The following is a 23259-nucleotide window of genomic DNA, read 5'->3' on the forward strand; positions in this document are numbered from 1 at the left end:
GTTCGTTCTGTTGGTTACTGTTACCTCTGCTCATGACTGCTCGCCTACCTTTTCTTGCCAGCCTGATTTCCCTTCGTCTCCAGTCCTGCAAGTATTCACTCAGATGTTCAGCTGTTAATCCAGTCCTGCAAGTATTCACTCAGATGTTCTGCTGTTAATCCAGTCCTGCCAGTATTCACTCAGATGGTCTGCTGTTAATCCTGTCCTGCAAGTATTCATCCTGACGTGCTGCTGTTGCTCGGACTGCAAGTATTCACCTGCCGAACTGCCAGTTCCTGCCATCACTATCCTCCTGCTCCAGCCCGGTACAGACTGTTGGTTTATCCATCCTCCACTATTCACCACCTTCAATAAACTTTCTAAACTAAGCTCTACTTGCGTGTGGCTGTGTTCGGGTTCACATAAATCATGACAGAACGAACCGACCACATGAACCCGACACTCACACAGAACCTCGATGCAGGGGCTGTCAGGAGGGATTTTGCTCTGCTTCCAGACAACTGCACAACAGAGCATGATCTCCGGATCAGCGCGGAGCAGCTCATGGCCCAGGTCCGGGAGTGCTTGGATGAAATTGCCGTGCTCAGTCCACCTTGGAGGCAAGTGGATGCGCTGGTTCGGGTACGGAATCTGCTGAGGAGCAAGGAGGAGCTCATGCCGTTTTTCGAGCTCTCTGGGCTGACGAAGGAGCTAGAATGGAGCGAGAAGGCTGCATTTGCCCAGCTCTACGGCAGGTCGCCCCCACCCAAACCTCCGGCCACCAGCCTGTCCATATTAGCTGCTGCTGCTGAGCCCGCTGTGGACCCAGCCACAGATCCAACCTCAGCTCCTCTCGCCGCTGCTGTCTTCGCCGATGCTGCGGTTCCAGTTGCTGCTGTTTCGGCCGCAACTTCCACTGTTTTAGCGTCAGGAGCAGTCTGCCTTTCGGTGTCCGGTTCCTCCCTGCGCAAAAGCCGGGATTGTCGCCGCAAGCACACTTCTGCAGCTCAGTCTGACAACAACGCAGCGTCTCCACCACCCAACGTCATCACGGTCACTTCAGTGTGCCAGGAAAAGCGCCCTTCGGTTCCCGGTCATCTCTGTCACCACCTCTGCGACACTCAGTTGGCTCCTCGAGTGAAGTCTTCAGCCGCTGATTCATCCTCGGTCCCTCTCACTGCTGCTTCACATGCCTCCTCCATATCAGCTGTCTCTGCTACACCTGCCGATCCTGCTGATGATGCTGCTAAGTCTGCCGCAGCTCCCGCTGCTTCATCGCCAGCTGCAGCCACTCCTTGGTTGTCCGGTTCCTCCCAGCGCAGACGCCGGGGGCGCCGGCACAAGACCTCCCTCTATGCCCAGCCAGACGCCGCTGCTGCACCTACTGGAGCTGACGTCACCTCCCTTCCCCTGGTGAGTCAGCCGGATACAGTTACTGCTGCTACTCGGGTGAGTCCGGCTAGAGCACCCCGGATCCATGAGACCCAGCTATGGGACTTCTTTTACGGGGATAGGGAGGAACTGTTTCCTTATCAACCCACCACAGCCAAAGTTTCAGTTCCTGCTCAGCCTGCAGCCAAAGGTTCAATTCCTGCTCAGACCAAGGCAAAGATGTCAGTTCATATTCAGCCCGCAGCCAAAGAGTCAGTTCTCGAGCTCGCCAGTCCGGCGCCCGACGCGGGTCTACAGCATGCCAGTCTGCCGTCCAACGTGGGGACCCAGGAGGGTCCGTTGCCTGTATGCGACACGGAGACCCAGGAGGGTCCGTCGCCTATCTGTGACGCGGAGACCCAGATGGGTCCGCCGCCTACATGTGACGCAGTAACCCAGGAGGGTCCGCCGCCTACACGTGACGCAGTAACCCAGGAGGGTTCGCCGCCTACACGTGACGCAGTAACCCAGAAGGGTCCGCCGCCTACACGTGACGCAGTAACCCAGGAGGGTTCACCGTCTGTCTGCGACACGGGGACCCAGGTGTTCCCACCGCCCGCCGTCGACGCAGAGACCCAGGAGGGTCTGCCGCCCGCCGTCGACGCAGAGACCCAGGAGGGTCTGCCGCCCGCCGTCGACGCAGAGACCCAGGAGGGTCTGCCGCCCGCCGTCGACGCAGAGACCCAGGAGGGTCTGCCGCCCGCCGTCGACGCAGAGACCCAGGAGGGTCTGCTGCCTACCATTGACTTGGAGACCCAGGAGGGTCTGCTGCCTACCATTGACTTGGAGACCCAGGAGGGTCCGCAGTTTCCTGAGGCCTGTAGCCAGGCGTTTCCTGAGGCCTGTAGCCAGGCGTTTCCTGAGGCCTGTAGCCAGGCGTTTCCCGAGGCCTGTAGCCAGGCGTTTCCCGAGGCCTGTAGCCAGGCGTTTCCCGAGGCCTGTAGCCAGGCGTTTCCCGAGGCCTGTAGCCAGGCGTTTCCCGAGGCCTGTAGCCAGGCGTTTCCCGAAGCCTGTAGCCAGGCGTTTCCCGAAGCCTGTAGCCAGGCGTTTCCCGAAGCCTGTAGCCAGGCGCCTCTTGTATTCTGTAGCCCGGCGCCTCTTGTGTCCTGTAGCCCGGCGCCTCTTGTGTCCTGTAGCCCGGCGCCTCTTGTATCCTGTAGCCCGGCGCCTCTTGTATCCTGTAGCCCGGCGCCTCTTGTATCCTGTAGCCCAGGGCCTCCGGTAGCCGGTAGCCAGGAATCTCCTGAACCGTGTAGCCCGGTGACCTCCGTAGCCTGTAGCCCGGTGACCTCCATAGCCTCTAGTCCTGCAACCTCCGTAGCATGTAGTCCTGTGACCTCCGAAGCCGGTAGTCATGTGTCCTGTGGCTTGACGCCACCCTTAGTCTGTAACCCAGTGTTTTCCAGGGTCCTCTTCTGCCGCCAGCCACAACAGACCATGTCACTACGTAGGGGTCGTCCTCCGCCACGCCTGCATTCAGCCCTGCCACGTCGGGGTCGTCCTCCGCGACACCCCTTTCGGGCCTGCCGGCTCCGCCGTCGGGGTCGCCCACCTCGACGCCCAAGTCTAGTTCTGCGTTGTCGGGGTTGCCCACCTCAACGCTCACGTCTGACTCTGCGTCGTCGGGATCGCCCACCGCGACACCCACGTCTGGCTCTGCCACGTCGGGGCCGCCCTCCTCGATGTTTCGATCGGGCGATGTTGCTCCGCCGCCTGCCACGTCCTGGCCGTCCTCCACGACTACTCTATGTGGCCTAGCTGCTGCCGGTCTCCTAGCAGCCGTCGCTGCGTGTGCCCATAAGGCCCCGGTGCTCTCTAGTTACATTTGTTCTAGTTCTGCCTTAGTTCTTGAGTTGTTTAGCACCCCTTAGTTTTTATTTAGCACGCCTTTATTTTGAGTTATTTTTCACTCCTTAGTTTTTGAGTTACATGGCATCCCTTAGTTTCAGAGTTATTCAGCGGTTCTTAGTTTTTTCCTAGCATTCTTTAATTTTTGAGTTCTTAGTGCTTGTTTATGTTGGGTGTTACCATAGTGCTTGCTAGTGCTCCTATGTTGTGTTAGATTACCTTTGTTTCCCTGGCATGTTTGGACGCCCTCTGTTCCCTGGTGTTTTGGATTTTCTGTTTCTTGGTATTTGATAAATCTGTTTGCCTGGTGTCATAGAGATTCCCGTTTCCTTACGTGCTGGCATTTTTCTTACACTCCAGCGTTTTCCCCTGGCGTTGTTGTACGCCTGTTTTCCCCATGGCGTTTTCCTTTGCCCTCTAGTTGCCCCCACCGTTTTCTTAGGTTTTTTACTGCCAGTGTAGTTTAGACGCTTTCTTGTTTGCCTACGTTTTCTTCTTTATTTTGGTTTGCCCTGGTTGGGAAGTTTTGGTTTAGACTCTAGCCCTCCATCCAGTACCTCCCTCCGCCCACCCTGGGTTGGTCGTTTTTTTTTTTTTTGGATTCTTTTTGGGCCGTCTGGAAGCCGGCCTTAAGGGGGGGGTGATGTCATGGTGCAGCCTTGCCTGCTGCACCATGGACATTTCATGGCACTCTCCACCTTCCATACAGCTCCTGATTCCATGCTCAGTAATCATCTACACCTGTCAGTCACTAATCAGCCAGTACTCATCACACCTGTCAGCCTCCCTATTTAAGCTCCCTGCATTCAGTCCTCCCCTGTCGGTTCGTTCTGTTGGTTACTGTTACCTCTGCTCATGACTGCTCGCCTACCTTTTCTTGCCAGCCTGATTTCCCTTCGTCTCCAGTCCTGCAAGTATTCACTCAGATGTTCAGCTGTTAATCCAGTCCTGCAAGTATTCACTCAGATGTTCTGCTGTTAATCCAGTCCTGCCAGTATTCACTCAGATGGTCTGCTGTTAATCCTGTCCTGCAAGTATTCATCCTGACGTGCTGCTGTTGCTCGGACTGCAAGTATTCACCTGCCGAACTGCCAGTTCCTGCCATCACTATCCTCCTGCTCCAGCCCGGTACAGACTGTTGGTTTATCCATCCTCCACTATTCACCACCTTCAATAAACTTTCTAAACTAAGCTCTACTTGCGTGTGGCTGTGTTCGGGTTCACATAAATCATGACAAATGAAGGATTGTAAAAGCAATGCATCATGTCTGGGTTTAAAGAAATCGAAGAACAGACAAGAAACAAGAAGCCATTGGCATCTATCAGTCTGGGAAGGATCACGATGCCATATATGGGTATGGGACACCAACAAACCACAGAGAGCCCAAATTCACAAATGCAGAAAACAGGGAAGTGAGGAAACTTCTCAGGATGCATCAACAACTCATCCAGGAGGTCACAAAATACCTCAAAACAACACCTAAAGCACCCACTTTCTCTAGTGGAGGTCAGTTTTCATGATTCAACAATGAGATTGGACAAAATTAGCATCCCATGAGAGACTTCCTGACCAAAAAGACCCCCAAAAACATCCAAATGATGCCCAAGACATTTGGGATAATTTTATGTATAACTAAGACAAAAGTGTGGATAAACAGAAAACTATACCTTCAGTGAAACCAGGTGGTGGTAATATTAATGGGACAATAAAAGGACACTAAACTCAAGCACACCTGGTTAATGGAAAAGGACAAAGGTGAAACATGCAAGTGTGACGCAAATTCTGTAAGTGGGCAACGACTTCACCACAGTGCTGGATATATGATATATGTTGCATATTGTGCACAAGCCTTTTGAACAATGTCCACATACAAGCAAGTGTCTTGTTGAGTTGCATGCTCTTTCTTATACCAAGAGTTGAGCAACCAAAAACACTTGTTGATTTAACCCAAACCACAAATTTTTCATATGCTTTATTAGCTTTTCATTGTGATCGTACCACTAAAAAGATGGTATATTTCCCACAGAGTCTAAAAATTAAACCAGTGCGCCCCCCCCCCCCCCCCACACACACACACACACTTCTGATTCATAGAAACATTTTTTTTTTTTTTTTTTTTTACAATATTCTGTTTTTTTTTCTTTGGAAGGGTTGATCGACCACATACAGGAAGCAAAAAATAGGTAATTCATCCAAAAATCCTAACTGCAGCTGTGATGGCTATGTATTAAGGTGGATGAAAAAAAAAAAAAAACAGTTCAGAGACATTGGTAGATCTGCTTTTTTTTAATTAGAAGTCAAAACATTATAAAACTCATACCTGATAGTCATTTGACACATATCTTACAAATGACAGACTTCAAGCAATAGTTTCACACATTTTACACTTTATTTTTATTTAGACTTTGAACTTTTAAATGTAATCATTACTTCCCTTATGGGGAACAAATGTAAAACTTTGGCAGTATTTTTAAAGCCTCCATTTATATTCACTTTTTTTGTCCCTAATGTCCTTGTCCTTCCTAAAAGAGAAGTGGTTTAAAAAAAAAAAGATAAAAATATGTTTTTCAGATCAAATACACGTCCTTTCTATACCCTTGCATTTGGTGTCTAAATCTGTCGCTGTCTCAGCAGAGCTTGAGCAATTTTAATTGGACGACTTTATAGTCACAGGATACATTCATACAATAATGACTTTCCTTCATGGACGTCTGCATGGAAAGTCAAAGTTATCCAACTGCAGAGATTTTAATGTTATTTTGCTTCTAACACAAAAGTAATATGTTAAGATACATTTTGTGAAAATGTCACAAGAGAAGGTGCTTTAGGTAGGAAAATAACTTGGAGAACCATGGATCTATGGAATGTAAAATAATATGTACTTCCAATGTTTTACATAGAAAATTTTATATGAATAAAAAGTAGATAAATCATGATGCAGAGCAAGACAACTCTGTGCTCCCTCCAGCTCAGGTTTTAATACCTTTTTGGCATTTTATTTTTTTTATTTATTTGCTTTTGGAGACATTTAACTATTGTTTTATTTGGTTAAGCATTGCCTGTCCCTCAGTTTGGTATGTCCAGTTCAAAAGTGTGAATATTTTGCTCAAAATTACATTGTATTGTGGAACATGAACAATCATTGTGAAAAGCTATTGCATATTGCAGATATTGCTGTTTCAAGAGCAACGTTTTTCTAACATGTCCTTCAGGTGTTAAACAATTTGTGCTTTTATAAGGCTTCCTTTTCATTTTAAACTCACAGATTGCCCATCTGGAAAAATATCCACATTCCTCTGGGACAGTTTAAAGTTCTTTTAAGAAGAAAAAAGAGAAATATTTTTATGCAAGCTGCTCTTATTTTTAAATCACATTTTATTAGCTTATCTAATTGAGTCGAATGCTTAAATTAGTTACACCGTCACTGTGCTTGGAAAATTGTGCTTTTTTTGTTGTTGTTTTGTGTTATCTAAACAGGTCTCTCTTGAAAATGGGATCTTTGATCTTAACGAGTATACCTGTATAAATAAAGCTTAAATTTAAATGAAAAATTAATTAAGATAAATCCAATTTTAGGCCACTTTCTTTCACTCCTAATTTCTCAGAGCAACATGCCATGACCTGCTGAAATGCTTTTTCCCCCCAATGTAGCATTAATCTAATTTCCAAAAAAAGTAAAAAAAACAAAGCAACTGCACTTTGTTGCTTTGTTTTTTACTTTTTGTTGTTTTTTTTTTTTTACTTTTTTTTGGAATGACCATCCCCTGGATGACTGAGAATCTTCACCAGCATTAATCTAATTTATGTTTTACACATTTCACATTAATGAATATTATTTATTTGACATTCAGTTTTTGTGCCTTTTTTTGTTTCCATTTGCCAATGTCATTCAAATCACCCGTATCAAATGCGTGGAGAGATAACCTCACTTGGAATAAACCGCCTAAGAGGGTAGAAAGAGATCAAAAAAGGAAGTAAGAAAAAAATGAAAAGCAAAGAGAAAGACAGATAGAAAGGCAATCGGGCTTAAGGCTTATTAGTTCCACCACTTTATATCCTCCTCCTCTTACCTGCGCTGCGATATCCTTTGCATCTTAAACAGCACTGTGTACTTTGGGCTAAAACTTTGGCATTGCTTGATCATGCAGACAAAAAAGCTCACGCAGGCACCAAAGTCAGGTACGCTAAATCTCAAATCCGTGGGCACAGTGTTTGCAAAGTAAACTAACCAACTTTTTAATAGAAAGTGCCTTAACGAGAGGGGGTTCTGGTGTTTTGATTGAACGTCTGTGCGCACATGTTTTTATGTCCAAGCCTGTCCAAGGATAAAAAGACGGACAAGCAAAAAAAAGTGCAGGAGGAGGAGAGAGGAGATGGGGGAGACAGCACTTGGAAAAGGTTGAGAGAAAGACGTAATGGGTGGAATAAAAATGACTGCCATGGCAAAAAGAAGCTGCAGTGTCTGACTTTCAACGCAGAATAGGCAAAAAAAAGAGGGGCGGATATGTGACATTTATGACAAATACCTTTTTTAATACATACATATAGGCGACTTTTCCATCTAACACCGATCACACGTCTCTAATCTCCCTTTCCCCTTCATGCTCGTGTAGCGAACACAATAATTAGCCATTAGAGCAGCTTGTGGCAGACCTAGATCTTGATGAAAATGAAGCACCATCGGAGCCGCATGAATTAAAGAAATGTCAATGTGAAGAGTGAGCGTGTGAAAGAGATATTAAATACATATGTCAAGCAGGGCTAATTAACACAGCAAAGCATGCCAGATTCCTCAAGAGAAATCTAGCACATCAGGAGGCAAGCGCGCCACAAAGAAAACCTCGCCGTATGTGTGTTCTTATTGAGAAGTAGTGGATGTTTGTTTAGGTACACGCAATCCTTTCCTGTGTTAACATTCTGCCCTGAGTGCTGAATAACCCGGCACATAATTACAAACTCTGAAATCCAGATGGCAAACAGGGAGCAGTTCTAATTCCTTATTCCCAGAACTCAGTGCCATTTTATCCTAGTTTACTTTGGGTATTTAAGAAAAAAAAAAGATCCTTTAAAACATGATTAATCTAAATTAAATTTGAGAGGAAGAGATTAGAAATAATAAAGGGGCCACAATGTGATTGAGCAACACAAAATAGAGCAGAAATGTGAATTGGACAAATACTGATACGGGATTTTCTAAAATGTCTTACAAATAAAAATCGAAAAATTGTGGTGCACTTGTGTACGAGCCTTAAAAAAAAAAAGTTTTTCAGCTAAACTTACAGGCCTGGCAAGGAGATCCAGAATCAGACAAGCAGCCAAGAGGGGTGTGGTAAGTGTGGATGAACTGCAGACATCTAGAGATCAGGTGGGAGAATCTATTCACCAGACAACTACTAGTCAATGCAATCCACTAATCTGGGAGCCCAAACATGAGGTTTTTGACCCACATGCATAACCCTTTGTGTAAAGGAAAACAAACACTGCACTTGTAGTTCCAAAAAAATATTGAATAAGAGCTAAATAACAAAAGTCACACTAAGGATCAGGATTTGCACATTTGTTTTTCCAGAAACCAGCAGCATGGGTCACAGTTAATGCTCAGGCAGTTACAGTCTCTCCCAGAGACAGCACAATGATCCAAGCTGTGGCAACTTAATCCAAACATTCTTTGTGTCTCCCTAATTACTGTCCTACCACATTTGCTATGAAAGTATAAGAGTAACTATATAAAAACCTAGCTGTTCACAAAGGTACCAGTAGGTGTATATGTTGGAAACTATTGCTAAAAAAATGTCAGAATATTAATTTAAATAAAAATAAACAGACACAAAAACACTCAGTAACTTACATTCCCCTTAACATGACAAAACAAAGTGATGGCAGCTTTTGCTATGGGGAAGTTCCCCCCCAGCAGGGGTGGGGGGAAACAGGGAAGCTGGTCAGATGAGAAGACAGGAGGAGCAGAAAATGTAGGTCAAACTAATTCCATGTGTTAGCATGGCTGAGGCATAATCTAGGCATAAATTCAAATGCACAGTTCAACCTGAATATTCTCTGTCTAATCTGATCTTTTTGCAACAAAGAACGTGCAGAAATGTTGCTCTTAGGATGTGCAAAACACGAGGCATCAAAATGCTTGCAGAGAAGGGTGGTTACACAAAGCACCAACTCAGGAGAGCTGGATGCAATGCACATCGCATTTTATATTTTTTATTATAAAAATATTTGAAAACCCCTCTGTAGTTGTCTCTCTACTTCACAAGTATACACTCCCTTGTGCTGGGGTTTTACATAAAGTCCTAAAAACTTAATTTTACGGTTGGAATATGACACAATTGGAAAAGTGCAAGAGGTGTGAATACTGTAATGATAAGGTAGGAGGACCCAAATGCAGGTGCAGATGAATGGTGAAAAATAAACCTAAAGCCAGACATAGCGCAGGAAGGTAGGGACACGGAGAACAAATCCACAATGAACACACAGTAACAACCAGGAGGGGAAATAACAGAAAAAGCAGCAAATGAAATGGGAAATACATGCAGCTTATAGGAGAGAGGAGAGAAGACATGAGGAGCAGGTGCAGGTAATCGGGAGATTATGGGTGACAGCTGAGAGCAATGATGGCAGAGAGCTGAGGGAGAATAGTAGAGCAGAAATTAAGGAAACAAAGGAAGAAATATAATAAGACAAAAGGAACTAAGTGAATAAAAAAATTATAAAAAAAGAAAATGAACCAAAACAAGCCATGATACAGGAACTAAAAAGAACCAGTCCAAAATCAAACACCTGGAGATGGAGACAGATACCGGCACTTATTCAATGCACTTTATGTACCACTCTAAGAAAGGGAACGTCAACCATTTCCATGAATTCTCCATTTGTCTTCCTCCTTCGAAAATAAAAAAAAAAGTGCGATTGATGGACAGGAGCAATTTTCTGCATTGCATTAGTGCAATAATTCTGGGCCCTGTCATGTTTTACAAGCACAACACGCAATCATGCTGCCGCTCAGAAAGCGCAAAACGTGGCTAACCAGCCATCAGTCTGTCTCTGGTCACCCACAGAACCCACAGAGCTTCTGGCGAAACAGACAACATGCAGAGCTGACGGCTGAGCTATAGGGCGAGCAATAAAAAAACAGATATGATGTGCTGCCGCAGTTCATCTCTTCATAAGCATAATGAAGAAGTCAATAAAACGGGATACGAACGTGGTCGGGGCCGGGTGGGATTACTTACTCCTGACAGCACACTAGGACCGAGCAAAAGAAAAAAAAGAAAGAAAGATCTTAATAGGCCATATTTCTTGTGTACATGAAACTGCTGTTGTGTCGCTGCTGACTCACCAGTTTTACCGGGTGCTCTCCATGTTGTACTCTTGTTTCCTTTGAGCACTTTACAGCACTGCGGCACTCAAGTGTAGCGCGTGACAACTTTCAAAGCAAGTAGAACAAAACCAAAAAGGTAGAAACAGTTTTAGAAAACGCAACGGGCAAAATAATGCAAAGTTGACGCTAAAAGCACAGCTGCAAGTGGGAGAACATGATGTCAGAAAACAGTGTCCTATAAAGTAGAGCGATATCAAACATTTACTCTTTTTTTTTCTCTTAAAATGTTGCCATGTTTTCTGTATCTTATCCCCAGTGTTTGTTTGTAATAACCAGTTTTTGCATTTCTTTGTAGTTTTTTTCACAGATGGTTTAAACAAGTAATTTTTAACGATTGATTTCTCAGCCTTGAGATCCCGAAATGTTTGGTACCAGTTGTACTTGCATATTTTGCTGGAGAAAATGACTTTAGCTAAACAGTGCCAGCCCACTTTTTTAGGGTGAAAAAATTATTAAAATACATTTATTTATTTTTTTGCTGTGGGACAAACTCACACAGGAAATTGTGGAAAAACCCAACCTTTAATTTGATGACGTATGCTTTGTTTAATGACCCGATGACAACTCATTTTCAATTTATTGGCAGAGGCCACCAAATTTTTAGGTCACAGTTAAGGGTGGAGAGGCTGTATTTTGGAGACACCAATTAACTTAACAGTCATGTTTTTGGACAGTTGGAGAAAGCCAGAGCAGAAAGGCCATGAAATATTGAAAAAAATAAATTTAGATTCCTATGACACTATAGATTCTAGGAAGATTTCCAAGGTCTTTGAAAGAGACACACATCCACAGCATCACTGACCCTACACCATATGTTACAATGATCCTGCTTTTCTATAAATTTGTCTTATGTTCCACAAAATACTCACGTGGGTTTTTTTGGTGGCTGATACATCAGTTTTATTCTCATCTGACTAAATCACATGATCCCAGTTACAATCTTGGTAAAGTTTAGCAAACGTTAGCATGTTCACATTGATGTTAGGACAGAAAAAAAAAAACTTTTACTGTTATAGGTACCAAACAGTTTATTGGTATCTTGGTTTTGGTGGAGATTTAGTGGCCCTAAGATGCCACTCTGTTAATTAACAGTGAGCTTTATTCACTTCTTTACACCGGTTTTATTCAAAATACGAGGCTGATTACAATATGTCTTGTGGGAAATAATCTAAAAGTTTAGAGCAACAATGATAATGCTTAATTATTGCCATTTAAAGAACAATTAATCCACAGAAAAATCCAGATTTCTCCTACCCAAACAGAAACTCACCTGTCGATTATCAAATAAAGCAGACACCTGGCCAGATTTGTCCGATAGGGCCAAATAATATGCTGTGTTCTCTTGAAAGTTATTACTTTTGCATTGCGGCAATCAATCCATGCTCGCAATCATCTGATGAAAACAGTAGCATTCATCTAAATCACTCCATCACGTCTCTCTTTCCAATTTTCCAATCTTCCCCTCTCTGCTCGTTCCTGATTGCGAACAATAATCACCATGTGGGATCCATCTGTTGTTGGGCAAACATCAAGTGAGTGATATCTGCCAAATTCGTTTGGCGAGACATCGTCACCTTCAGCTGACGGGGTGAGCTAACAGCTGAGGGTACGCTGATGAGGCTTTTGTAGCAAATGCTCTGCGACGGTCCAGCCTGCGTTCATCCCCCCCTTACGCTGCTGTTGCCGCACATCTGTTTTGTCTGGTCCCCTTCCAACCTCCTCCTCTTCCTCTGCTGCTTTTTTATCCTCCTTGCGCTCTACTAAACCCATTAGCTGCGGTGCACACACATGGTCATACACGGTTTTCTTTGTGAAACAGCTGTGGTTTAAGCCCTGCATGAAGACACGACTGGAAACGATGTGACAAAAATGCCCTAGCCTCCCTGGCGCTTATGTCTTCCACATTTAAAATGCTTATAAAAACATAGAGATCTCCATTCAGTTGAATATAGAAAAGTGGGACGGTCAGCTAAAAATGATCTAAATGTATTACAGACTGGGTAATATTTGATAAAGGCTACGATGCATGCATATCATCTGAATGCATGAATGTGGAAACATAACAACCAAACATGATTGTAAGGGGTTTTTCAATTATATTGAAACAAGAACTGCAAATTTGATAGAAATGTAACTGCACATTATGAACATATTTAAAAATACTATACAAGAATGTTTTCTTTGAAAAACAAATATATTAGTTTGACATTTATTAAAATGTCAGACAATGATGTACTACTGGTGGGAAAAAAGTGCTTTATATATATATATATATATCTATATCTATATCTATATATCTATATCTATCTATCTATCTATCTATCTATATCTATATCTCTATATATAGATATAGATATTTGTGTGTGTGTGTGTGTGTGTGTGTGTGTGTGTGTGTGTGTGTGTGTGTGTGTGTGTAAACTAGCTTTAGAAATTAGCAATTTTTACCCCTGATGGTCTTTAGTGAAGTTAAAGTTCAGGACTGGCTGTGCATACACCTGCAGTGGCATCTCTTATTGCAAAAGGATATGGTGGATAGGGGGGAGGTTGACCTGGAATGGATTAGAGCTAAACTACAAGAAACAACTGCACCCCTGCTTTCTCATGCTAATATCCCTGTATAATGGGATGGATAATGGGATGGCTGCGTGCTCTCGTTCACCTGGCTACTTTGTTGAGTCTCCACCGTAATTGATGCATTAGCGTGAGTAAACGGGCTATCCTCAATATTTATAACTTTCCGCCTCCATTTACACATTAGCAAGAAAACAGGAGCTAACTTCAATATTCATAACTCTTACCTCAGAAGACATTACGCCCCTAAACAAAAGGCCTGCGTAGTCGCAGCAGCAGATGCTTTTCTTCTTCTCCCATGTGCGTGCACAGCACTGGTGTCATTTGAACTTGTCGCCAGAGGGGGCAAACTTCTGCCAAAACCTCTGGAACTTGCGCTATGTTCCTTTAATGAAACCACAGTCCCTTCTGAGCAAGACAGATGTGGAAAAAGTCAACTAGACTTTTGTTGGGGTTTCAGCACAGAACACAAAAGTGGACATGTGCAAAATGTGTCTTATCACTGTAGTTCATAAAAGTTCTTGTATCTGTATTTCACTTGGATAAATTACTAAATAATTATTTATAGGAATCCTTAATAATGGTGATGATTGTGCATAACATTCTATATTTTTGTTAAAAATGTCTAAACAGCTTAAATTGTCTTCCTTGCAAGGAAATGTGTAGTAGCCTTCTTTAAGCCAGCTGAAAAGCAGTGTGTATGAACAAGGGGATCGCTGACACTGCATTTTTCCATTTTTTATAGCATTAAATAACTGACTCTTTCTGCCATTTGCTAGATAGGAACAGTACAATAGAAAATGTTTGAGGCTTTGAAAAGGTGCTTTTTAAAATCTTGACCTAAGGCCTGTACAAATGAAATGTAAAAGCCCATACATGCTGGGAAGTGGCTAGTTTATTGCACAAGTTTAAATGGAGCAAAAAAAAAAAAAAAAAAAAAATTAAGTTAGCACCACTTCTGACATTCTTTTTCTAACTTGCAATTGCACAAGTGGCACTTGACCACAAGCCTGAATCCCAAAGTCTTCATTTGTCTACTCCATATTTATCTAAGAGATTGACAATAATGTCAGATAATAGTCAAAATCCAAGGCTATTTTCACAGACATTGTAAAAGGGACTTGACAAGGTAAAATCCTTCTAATGTGTGAAGTTGGCTTGTAGAAGACGTTGTCTTCTACAAGCTTTGTAACATTTCTTTAGATGACATCTAACTCCTGTAATTCAGAGTCATTTCTGTGGACTCTGAGACTCGGTAGTGGTACAAAAAAATTAGTTTGAGAGGAGCCTGCATGAACAAACAGAAATTAAACTCTGTTTGGTTATCTGATTGTCGTGATTTCTGCAATATCTGGTAATCATATCCCACTTACTAGGTTTTCAGTAATTATAGGTGTTTTTTTTATTCAGATAAAAAGTCACGAGTCAAGATCTATTTTTGAATGTTCTCACTTTTTATCCATCAGGTCCACACTCACTTACAGTGAACTCTCAAATCTCAAATTTACTGAGCCTCATTACCATAATGCTACTTTTTTACATTTACTATATTTTTGTCTAGAAATATCCAAAAAGCAAAAACATAAAGGTTCCAGCTTCTCTTTACATTGTGTGGGATTAAATGTGTTTCTTATAATCTGTATAAACTGCTAATCTGAAGTAATTGACACATTATCGTCATTAGTTGATACTGATTATAGAAGAGGGTAATCGTGTCTTAGTAGTAATTAGGATTTGTATTGCAGCCACATATTTTCATCTGAGACCTCCTTCTAATCTTGTTTTTTTCTCTCTCTCTGTCTCGTCTGTCCCAGAAACCCCGATAAAGGCCTTCAGTTCCTGATTTCCCGTGGTTTCATCCCGGACACACCCATCGGCGTAGCCCACTTTCTGCTCCAGAGGAAGGGCCTTAGCCGACAAATGATTGGAGAATTCCTGGGAAACAGCAAGAAGCCGTTCAACCGAGATGTCCTAGAGTGAGTGGCAAATGAGAAACCCTCCATTATTTCAGGAAATCTGTAACAACGTCCATCTAATTTTGGCAGGAAATCAGGCACATGTAGTGCACAAGTCCCATCAACTTTTAAAGGCTTGAAATAATGTTGTCACAAATGCATTCATGGGTTTAGCTCACATTTATGGGAACTCTGAACTAAACGATACCGTTTTTAAAGTTTGGAATGACAAGTGAATGCAACTCATCTTGATGTAATTTAACATTATTTTGTTTGGGGATGAATGATTTGCACTGTGGTCTTAGGGGCAAACTTTGGATATTCCACAGACAAAAGGCCGCTGCATTTCTCCTCAGGGATCCTGGCGTGATAACAAACAACAATTTGGTTGGATATACATATGTTTATTAACGTGTTGGCAAATTTTAAAGAATACTTCAGATTTATTTTTTATTTTAAGCTATTTAAGCTAATTTAAGCTACCTGCAGACAAAGGTAGGGGCAGTGACATTGCCATAACATCTGCAACTTAACCTGAAAATGTTCATATCTGCAAAATATAATAGTGGATAGTGGATATTAAGCAGTGGAAGTTGGCAGCTGTTCTCTGGGTCAAGCACCTAAGCTACCTCATGAAAATTTTTCTTAAGTTAGCTGGCTGTATCAGTCTGTCTGATCAGTTTATCGCAGGTCCACTAGGGTAATTTAGGAAACAGATAAAAACAATCCATGTTGGTATGTGACCTTGAAAAGCACAGGACTGTAACATATTCCATGCCATTGCAGAATATCAAAAGGTACACTTCTATTGGGAGACTTGGAGTGGTCAGATGGATCTTAGCTGATGAGATGCATTGATGAGAGTGTAACTTTGTGTAGTAACATCATTCAGCTGAGAGAAGAGCAAAAAAAACTAACATCCAAATCTTGCAGAACTGCAGCTCTTTAATATCCACTAATATAGCATTGTATTCAGCAGATATTTCATTTTAAGTTGTTTTAAATCGGCAAAATATGTCTGACTAGCTGTTTACCTTCAATTATGCTCAGGATTCCTTCACTTTTCTACAAACTCACTGTCATATGATATCTTTCTACTACAAGAATGGGAGTTATTACTGACATCAAAGAACCTTATGTCCAAAAAAATCCAAATATCCCTTTAAGGCAGCTATAATGGATTTGTGCTGCGTATTTTAAAGAATAGACCCTTTTTTCGGTCAGCCCCGGCACATTTATGAAACATCTGTAATTATTGAGGGAAGTGTTGCAGATAATAATTTGGTTTCAAATGGAAGATTCAACAGCTTATGTGACTTGTAGTACTACCTATACACTCGTATCTCCAGTGTAGAAATATGTATAAAAAGATCAAGAAGTCTGTGTTTTGTAATATCATTTCTAAATTATTTTTAGCTAAAAAAAGATCCCCAAATACTAAAAATCTACAATGCAAATGCTTCTCTGTTTTTATAAGACTAACTTTGTTTTCTTTTGCCTTTACATGACATTAGTTTAAAAGCATGACATCTTACTCACTGCTGAACAGCTGCTGTGCATTAAGCGGCATATGTATGTAAGCAAGTCTAACCTTGGTCTGATTAGTTTCCAGTGTGGTCTCCATTCACATTCATGGATGACTACAGGCTATATTATAGATGTAGGTTACTAAATAGTAATGATTACTTTGTATCACTGTCCCTATAGTGTCCCAGGCGCTTTACCAGATGCTGTTGATCAAGAACAAAACACAAATCACTGCTGAAATAAAAACGCCTATTTAAAGTATTTTCCAAATTATGTAATTTCTTTGTAATAAATAAGAAATGTGTGTGTAGCTATGGTTGTTTTAATAAAGAGTCAATAATTAAGACTGACTTTTAGTGCAACTTCCTGCGCTGCACCTCAGCATTGTTGTTGACTAGAGAAGCTAGCCACCTGAAAGCTAGATCTGACACTTTAGACTTCTTGATGTTTCACATCATATCGATCAAAATCTGAGAATAGTCTTGCATATCTTCTGACTTAGCTGGAACAGTTTGCAGTTCACATTGATTTATGTCATTGCTCTCCATTGTAGCCAGCTTACCCTTAATGCTCCTTTCACACGGGGCTTAAGACTCAGCCAGAATGTGGATGGTCTCTGGAAAGGTCTTCTGGGGTGGATGACAATGCAGAATAAATAATGAAGTCCGTAAGGTCCCCATTTCATGTGAGATTGAGATTGTGGCATATTTGGAGCTGAGCACTGTGCCAAGGAGCATAGTAGCAGCAGTGACATGCAGTGCACTCACACCTGCATGGCTTGATCGCCAGAGATTCTGAAGGAGATCTACTGAGATTGACCCTCTGCCAAGGCTACAACATCTCCATACACTCCCATACACTCCCGATGTTAAGTGCACACACCTCCAACGTGTGCGTCTATACTGATTGCTGAGAACGAGGGTTTTCAGACAACAGTTCAATTGCTAAATGTTTATTACACTGTCAAAAAGACATTTAACATCATATTCAGCATGACATTTATGGGTTTTCTTGCAGCATATGCTGAGAAATGGATGCACTCTTAACTTAAACACTCCTCCTTGCATGATCTCATGAAGCTAGTAAGCTCATAATGTTCTGATGATGTTTAGCTCTCCACAGCAAGGCTTAAAAGTACATAGCCATGTTACATGTTATTAAAAAAAAGTTTGATCATGATAAAATAAAGTTATATACACCGAGCCTCCAGCCTGATAATGTTTTGATGGTCTTTATTGTGGTCAAAAACAGCCCCAGCACTGGGCACAATTAGCAGATATAAACAGATGTGGTGCCATCTAGCAGCAGTATCGCAGAACTATCATAATGCCGGTTTGCTTAATTAATAAAAAAATATTAAATAATGTCGGACCAAGCCTGACCCTCTTCAATGCCTCACAGTAAAGCAGCAGCTCGGCGTGATTGAAGACCAACCGCTATTAATTAAATAAAACCATCCACAGCAAATTTAAGAGCCTCATATCAGAAAATTTACTCACGTCAATCAACCCTGCGTTTTTTTTGTGCATTTTTTTCACTGAATCTTGGACCATTGTGCATTGTTTCACAGGGAGATGCTAATAGCCGTTAGCTGCTTTCTTGATTTACACCTGCTGCGCATACACAATGTTGTAATTCCTCTGTTATTAAACGTGAAAGGCTTTATTTATTAACTAACTGAGCAAAAATAAGCATACAACACCAACATAATAACTAATACACCAGCAGGATGTGATAATATTTCACAAAAACTTTGTATGCAACCAGAGTGAGCTACTGACGTATAAATAAAATAAAACAATTTAATAACGTGACTACGCACCTTAGTGGGTGTCCTGAATCCTCCGATATTTATTGATTTGGCAAACTGTTTGGAAATATCCTAGTGCAGATATGTTCAGAATCAGAATCAAGTTTATTGCCAAGTAGGTTTACACTTACAAGGAATTTGACTTGGTGTTGATGGTGCAGACAATATATATATATATATATATATATATATATATATATATATATATATATATTAGGGCTGGGCAACGATTAAAATATTTAATCGCGATTAATCGCCCTGATTAATCGCGATTAATCGCGATTAATCGCATTGTATTTACAAACTCCAAGAATGAATTCAAAAGTAGTGTAAAGAGCACTTTTATTTTAATGTTCTGCTGCCATATGAACAAAAGTGTTGTAACATTTGTACCACTTACTTTATACTGGATATTTTCAACCCATCTATTGAATTTAGTGCACTAGTTGATCTTTTCTTCATAAGAGAACAAGCACTGCAGCCAAAATATGGCCTTTTTTGACCTGCTGTATATTAGCCAGTCCCTAAGCTTGATGTATCATGAAACTGTTGACCTTTTGGGTTTTGTGGTTTTTATTTTATTATTACAATTTAATAATAATAATAATAATAATAATAATAATAATAATAATAATAATAATAATGTTATGTTCAGTGTTTTTTCGCTAATCCACCTCTTATATATTTCAATCCTTATGTAATTTTGTCTGTGTTGTGTGCACCTGCCTGTTGCTTTAATCCTATAAATTTCCCCGTCGTGGGATAAAAAAAGGATTAGCTAATGTTATCTTATCTTAAATAACACTTTTTAATATATGTACTAGGTTCTTTCAAGGTCTTAATTACATGTTATGTGTGGGCTCCAGTAACATCCATCCATCCATCCATCCACTGATCTACCTGGATGTTCCCTGGAGGACTGAAACGCCTCAGTCAGAGACGTCAGTCTGTGGGTCTGTCGGGGCAGTGAGAGAAGTTTCGTCTCCTCTCTCCGTTTCTGGGGCTCGACGTTTTCATGTTTTTTCACGTGCTTAGATAAATTTGTTGTGTTTCCACTTAAATGAACCGGCTTTTTACAAAACATACAGCTTGATTTCATTTACGGTATTAAAATAAAGCCGAACGGTGCTACTTCCTCTGTTCATGTTTTTTCGCTGCTGCGTTCTCTCTCAGCTGTTTGTGTATTAAGTTTGTGTGAGAGCTGAGTGCGCGGGCCAGGCTGAGCCTGCGTGCTGATTGGCTGGCGCCGCTGAGCCATGTACGAGAGGGGAGGGGGAGCGGTAGAGTGCTGCCGACAGCGCGCTGCAGTCAGCGCGCCTGCTGACTGACACTGACTGAAAGCATGTGAGCAACATGCGTTAATGCGCGATAAAATAAATATCGCCGTTAATAGTCTAATGAATTAACGCGAAATTAACGCGTTAACTTGCCCAGCCCTAATATATATATATATATACAGAGCTATATACACAGTAGACTGTACGGTAATGTAACGCAGAAGGTCTGGAGATGCTACGTTGGTGTAGGTCCTGAACGAGGGAGGGAAAGAGGTAGTGTCAAGTGTCAGGGCCTTGTTGATAAGGCATGTAGCGGATGGGAAAAAACTGTTCGTGTGGCGTGAGGTTTTGGTTCTGATGGACCGCAGCCTTCTGCCAGAGGGAAGTGTCCGAAATAGTTTGTGATCCATGTGGTTGTAGCACTTGAAGAATACATCAGAAACACCAACATGTGGCAACAATTGAGGATGTGAGGTTTTCCATAATTCCTGCAATTCAGCAAATCTTGAGAAATGCTTTAGGTACTGGAGCTCATACCACACTCCCAATTAACTGCGAGGGGGCATAAGACACAACATAATTCATATTTCTTAATGTTCAAAAAGAGCATGTCATAACATATTGTTTCTTTAACCTTTTTCCATATGGATCTGCTTGATTTACATTACTGGGTCCAAAACAATTTAAAGCTGCTTAACAGTAGTAATTCTATTTTTGTTTGTCTCCTGGGCACACAGATAATCCAGAGACTTGACTCTTGAGTCAGCAAGAATGGTGCCTGCCATTAGTAGTATTATTAGTCATCAAAAAAATACGAGTTTTTGTAACACAATAAAACTCACATAACTCACATTACAGTATAAATAAAACTCCTCTATTTATTCTTGTTTGACTTTTTATATCAACTCACTGAGTTTTTATAAGCAGTTAACCCTTCATTTTGTTGCAGACTAACACTGATGTTTTTTTTTTCCCAAGGGAATCTCCACGAGGTTGCTAATGCCGACTAATCCCCTTCTAAAATTCATACTTTCCTGAAAAGACACTGTCATGGTTTTCATCGTGATTTCCCCCCAAAAGACTTCAAACAGCAATTTAGTTTGCAGATATTTTATCTTCACATATGTAATATAGGGGCTTTTTTTTTTTTAATTCAGCCTTGACAACTGACACATGAAGGGAGAGGTGATGTTGAAGAGGTACAGGATAGAAGAGTGGAAAGTGTGTCAGAGAGCACTTTCTGTAAAGTGTAGTCATGGGAGAGTGGTCGTGCGATTGCTGCCTAATGTGAAAATCACTCCTGGTGATTTACCGCATCTGAATACGCATGTTTGCAACACTGCTCCCGTTTATGTGTGTGCAAGGAATTTTAAAACGTGTCTACGCATATATTTTTCCCCCAGCATAAACAATAGCTCAACATCTTAAGGCAATTAATGTATACGTTAATGGTAAAAGATTTGAATTCCCCCCAGAGATCATTACGTGATAAGTGGTCTTTTTTCCTGAATAAGTTAGAAAATCTCCTCATTGATTGCTGAAAGTCAAAAAGGTTTCTACTTCTTTTTACCTTTGCGTTTACATTTGCACCTTATGTTCCCAGTCCTAGCTTGGGCAAAATGGACACAAGTCAATGTGTGTGCCAAGTGCTTTATATGAATGAAATGGATGGTGGCAACAATGAATTTATGTGCCCTTTTGCTCTTTAGTTTCTCTTTAATATAGTGTGCATGCGAAACAGGAAGAGAAGATGAGGGCCGATGTACTTAGGCTATATACAGCTTGTCATCTGACATTACATAAACAAGGAGTGACAGATGAGAGAGAAGGCAGAGAGGTGGTGGAGAGAGGAAGTGAGTCATGAAGAGGCTGACCAGAGAGACTCAACGGATCCAGAGGAGGATCACTTCCAGCTCAGTGCAAACTTAACCTTTGAATGCATTAAAATGCTCTTTTTAAAATTCAAAACGGTGCCAGGAGATTAAACAGGTTAACTCTCCAACCTTGGTATTAAAGGGAAGGTTAGTGGTTGCAAAAATGTTATACATAAGCAATGCAGAGCATATCAATCATATGAATATTAATCATATGAATAGATGTGTAGGTCCACCTCAAAACATCATCATTGCTTTAAACATTCCAAAAAAATCTGAATTGGAAAAAAATTAAACATTTTAGTATGGTTTAGATGAAGATGAGTGTGTCAGGATATCATTTCTAGGAGAATTAAGAATTAAGAAGCTTTATTTGTTTTACCACATTTAATTTTTTTTGGTAAGGCAGACACTGGCTCAGAATGCGCATAAATGCACATAACATGCAGACACAACAAGACTTCTTTTCTTTTTCTTTTTTTTAAGAAGTTGATTGCACTGGCCAGCATTAGTCCCTGAGGGGCTTACCCCTCATTCACATATACGCCTTCATCCGTGCGTTCTCCGTTACGTCAAAAATAAAAGCCATTCAAGTCAATGCCTTTCCCAGAGGCTCAGTGGTGCTACGGCATGACAGAGAACCCTCCTCTGGTGTCCGTCAGAAATACTGATCAAGTCTATTTGTGACGGATGACAGAGCGAAATGTGTCAATTTCTAAAATCCAGATGACAGACAGAAAGTCAGATGCAGGGAGTATAAGGCGGATCTAGTATTATGTCAAAATAAAGGAAGGAGTGGTGCTGGGCTGTCTGCATGTATAAACGGATCCACTTTGGATTGCTGCGCAGCACATTTTGCGTGTGAAGCCGGCTTTATGTGTCCATATAGTCTTTAGCAGTTAAAGGACTACCTTCCAAATCAAATAATCCTACAGCAGTTTATAATGTTGTGTAATAAATTTAGTTACAGAAACCTGTGGAACCAGTAGTGTGTTTTGTAACAGATTATGAACTGGACTGATAGTTTGTGGATTTTCAGCAGGGAGCAATAGTCCTTATAGCTTGGGAAAATAAGCTGTTTTTAAGTCTGTTGGATTTTGATTCAATGTTCCTGAATCATTTACCTGACGGAAGTGGCACAATCAGTACATTGTCCGGGTGAGTGGGGTCTGTGGCATTCCATCTCTCCCTTTTCTGGACTCGTGTAGCATAGAGAGAGTAAAGGTGCTGTAGACGGTATCCCACAATCCCCTGTGCTGTCCTCACCACCTGTGCTAAAGCCTTCCTCTCCTGCACTGTGCAGTCCCCGTACCACACTGTCACACTGAGACACAAACTGCTTTCTATGGTAGCTCTGTAGAAGTGTTTTAACAGCATAGTGGAAAGTCCTGCATTGGTCAAAAATATTCAGCCCATTCCCAAAAGCAATATGGTAGAGTGGTGAATAGAATACTCCAGGTTCTGTTGAGGAAATCTCCATTGTTTTTTAACAAATGTTTTGCCTTATTATAATGAGCAAAAAACAATCCCAGTGATGCTAAGAGAAAACATGCAAACACCCTGAAAAGCAAATCGTAAATGAGCAAACATACATTTTTC

At 41.5% G+C, this 23259-nt stretch overlaps 1 protein-coding gene across 3 annotated transcripts in view; it reads left to right on the forward strand.

The window, feature by feature from the left end:
- The window catches only part of iqsec3a (IQ motif and Sec7 domain ArfGEF 3a), a 137242-nt gene that overhangs the window by 63978 nt on the left and 50005 nt on the right, over positions 1-23259 (forward strand). For all 3 annotated transcript variants that reach the window (XM_036149021.1, XM_036149022.1, XM_036149020.1), the window contains one exon: positions 15032-15193. In XM_036149021.1, coding sequence (XP_036004914.1) covers positions 15032-15193 — 162 coding nt within the window. The remainder of the gene's footprint in view (positions 1-15031; positions 15194-23259) is intronic.

Source organism: Fundulus heteroclitus, chromosome 17 (assembly GCF_011125445.2).
Source record: "Fundulus heteroclitus isolate FHET01 chromosome 17, MU-UCD_Fhet_4.1, whole genome shotgun sequence".
In the NCBI taxonomy this organism is placed as follows: domain Eukaryota; kingdom Metazoa; phylum Chordata; class Actinopteri; order Cyprinodontiformes; family Fundulidae; genus Fundulus; species Fundulus heteroclitus.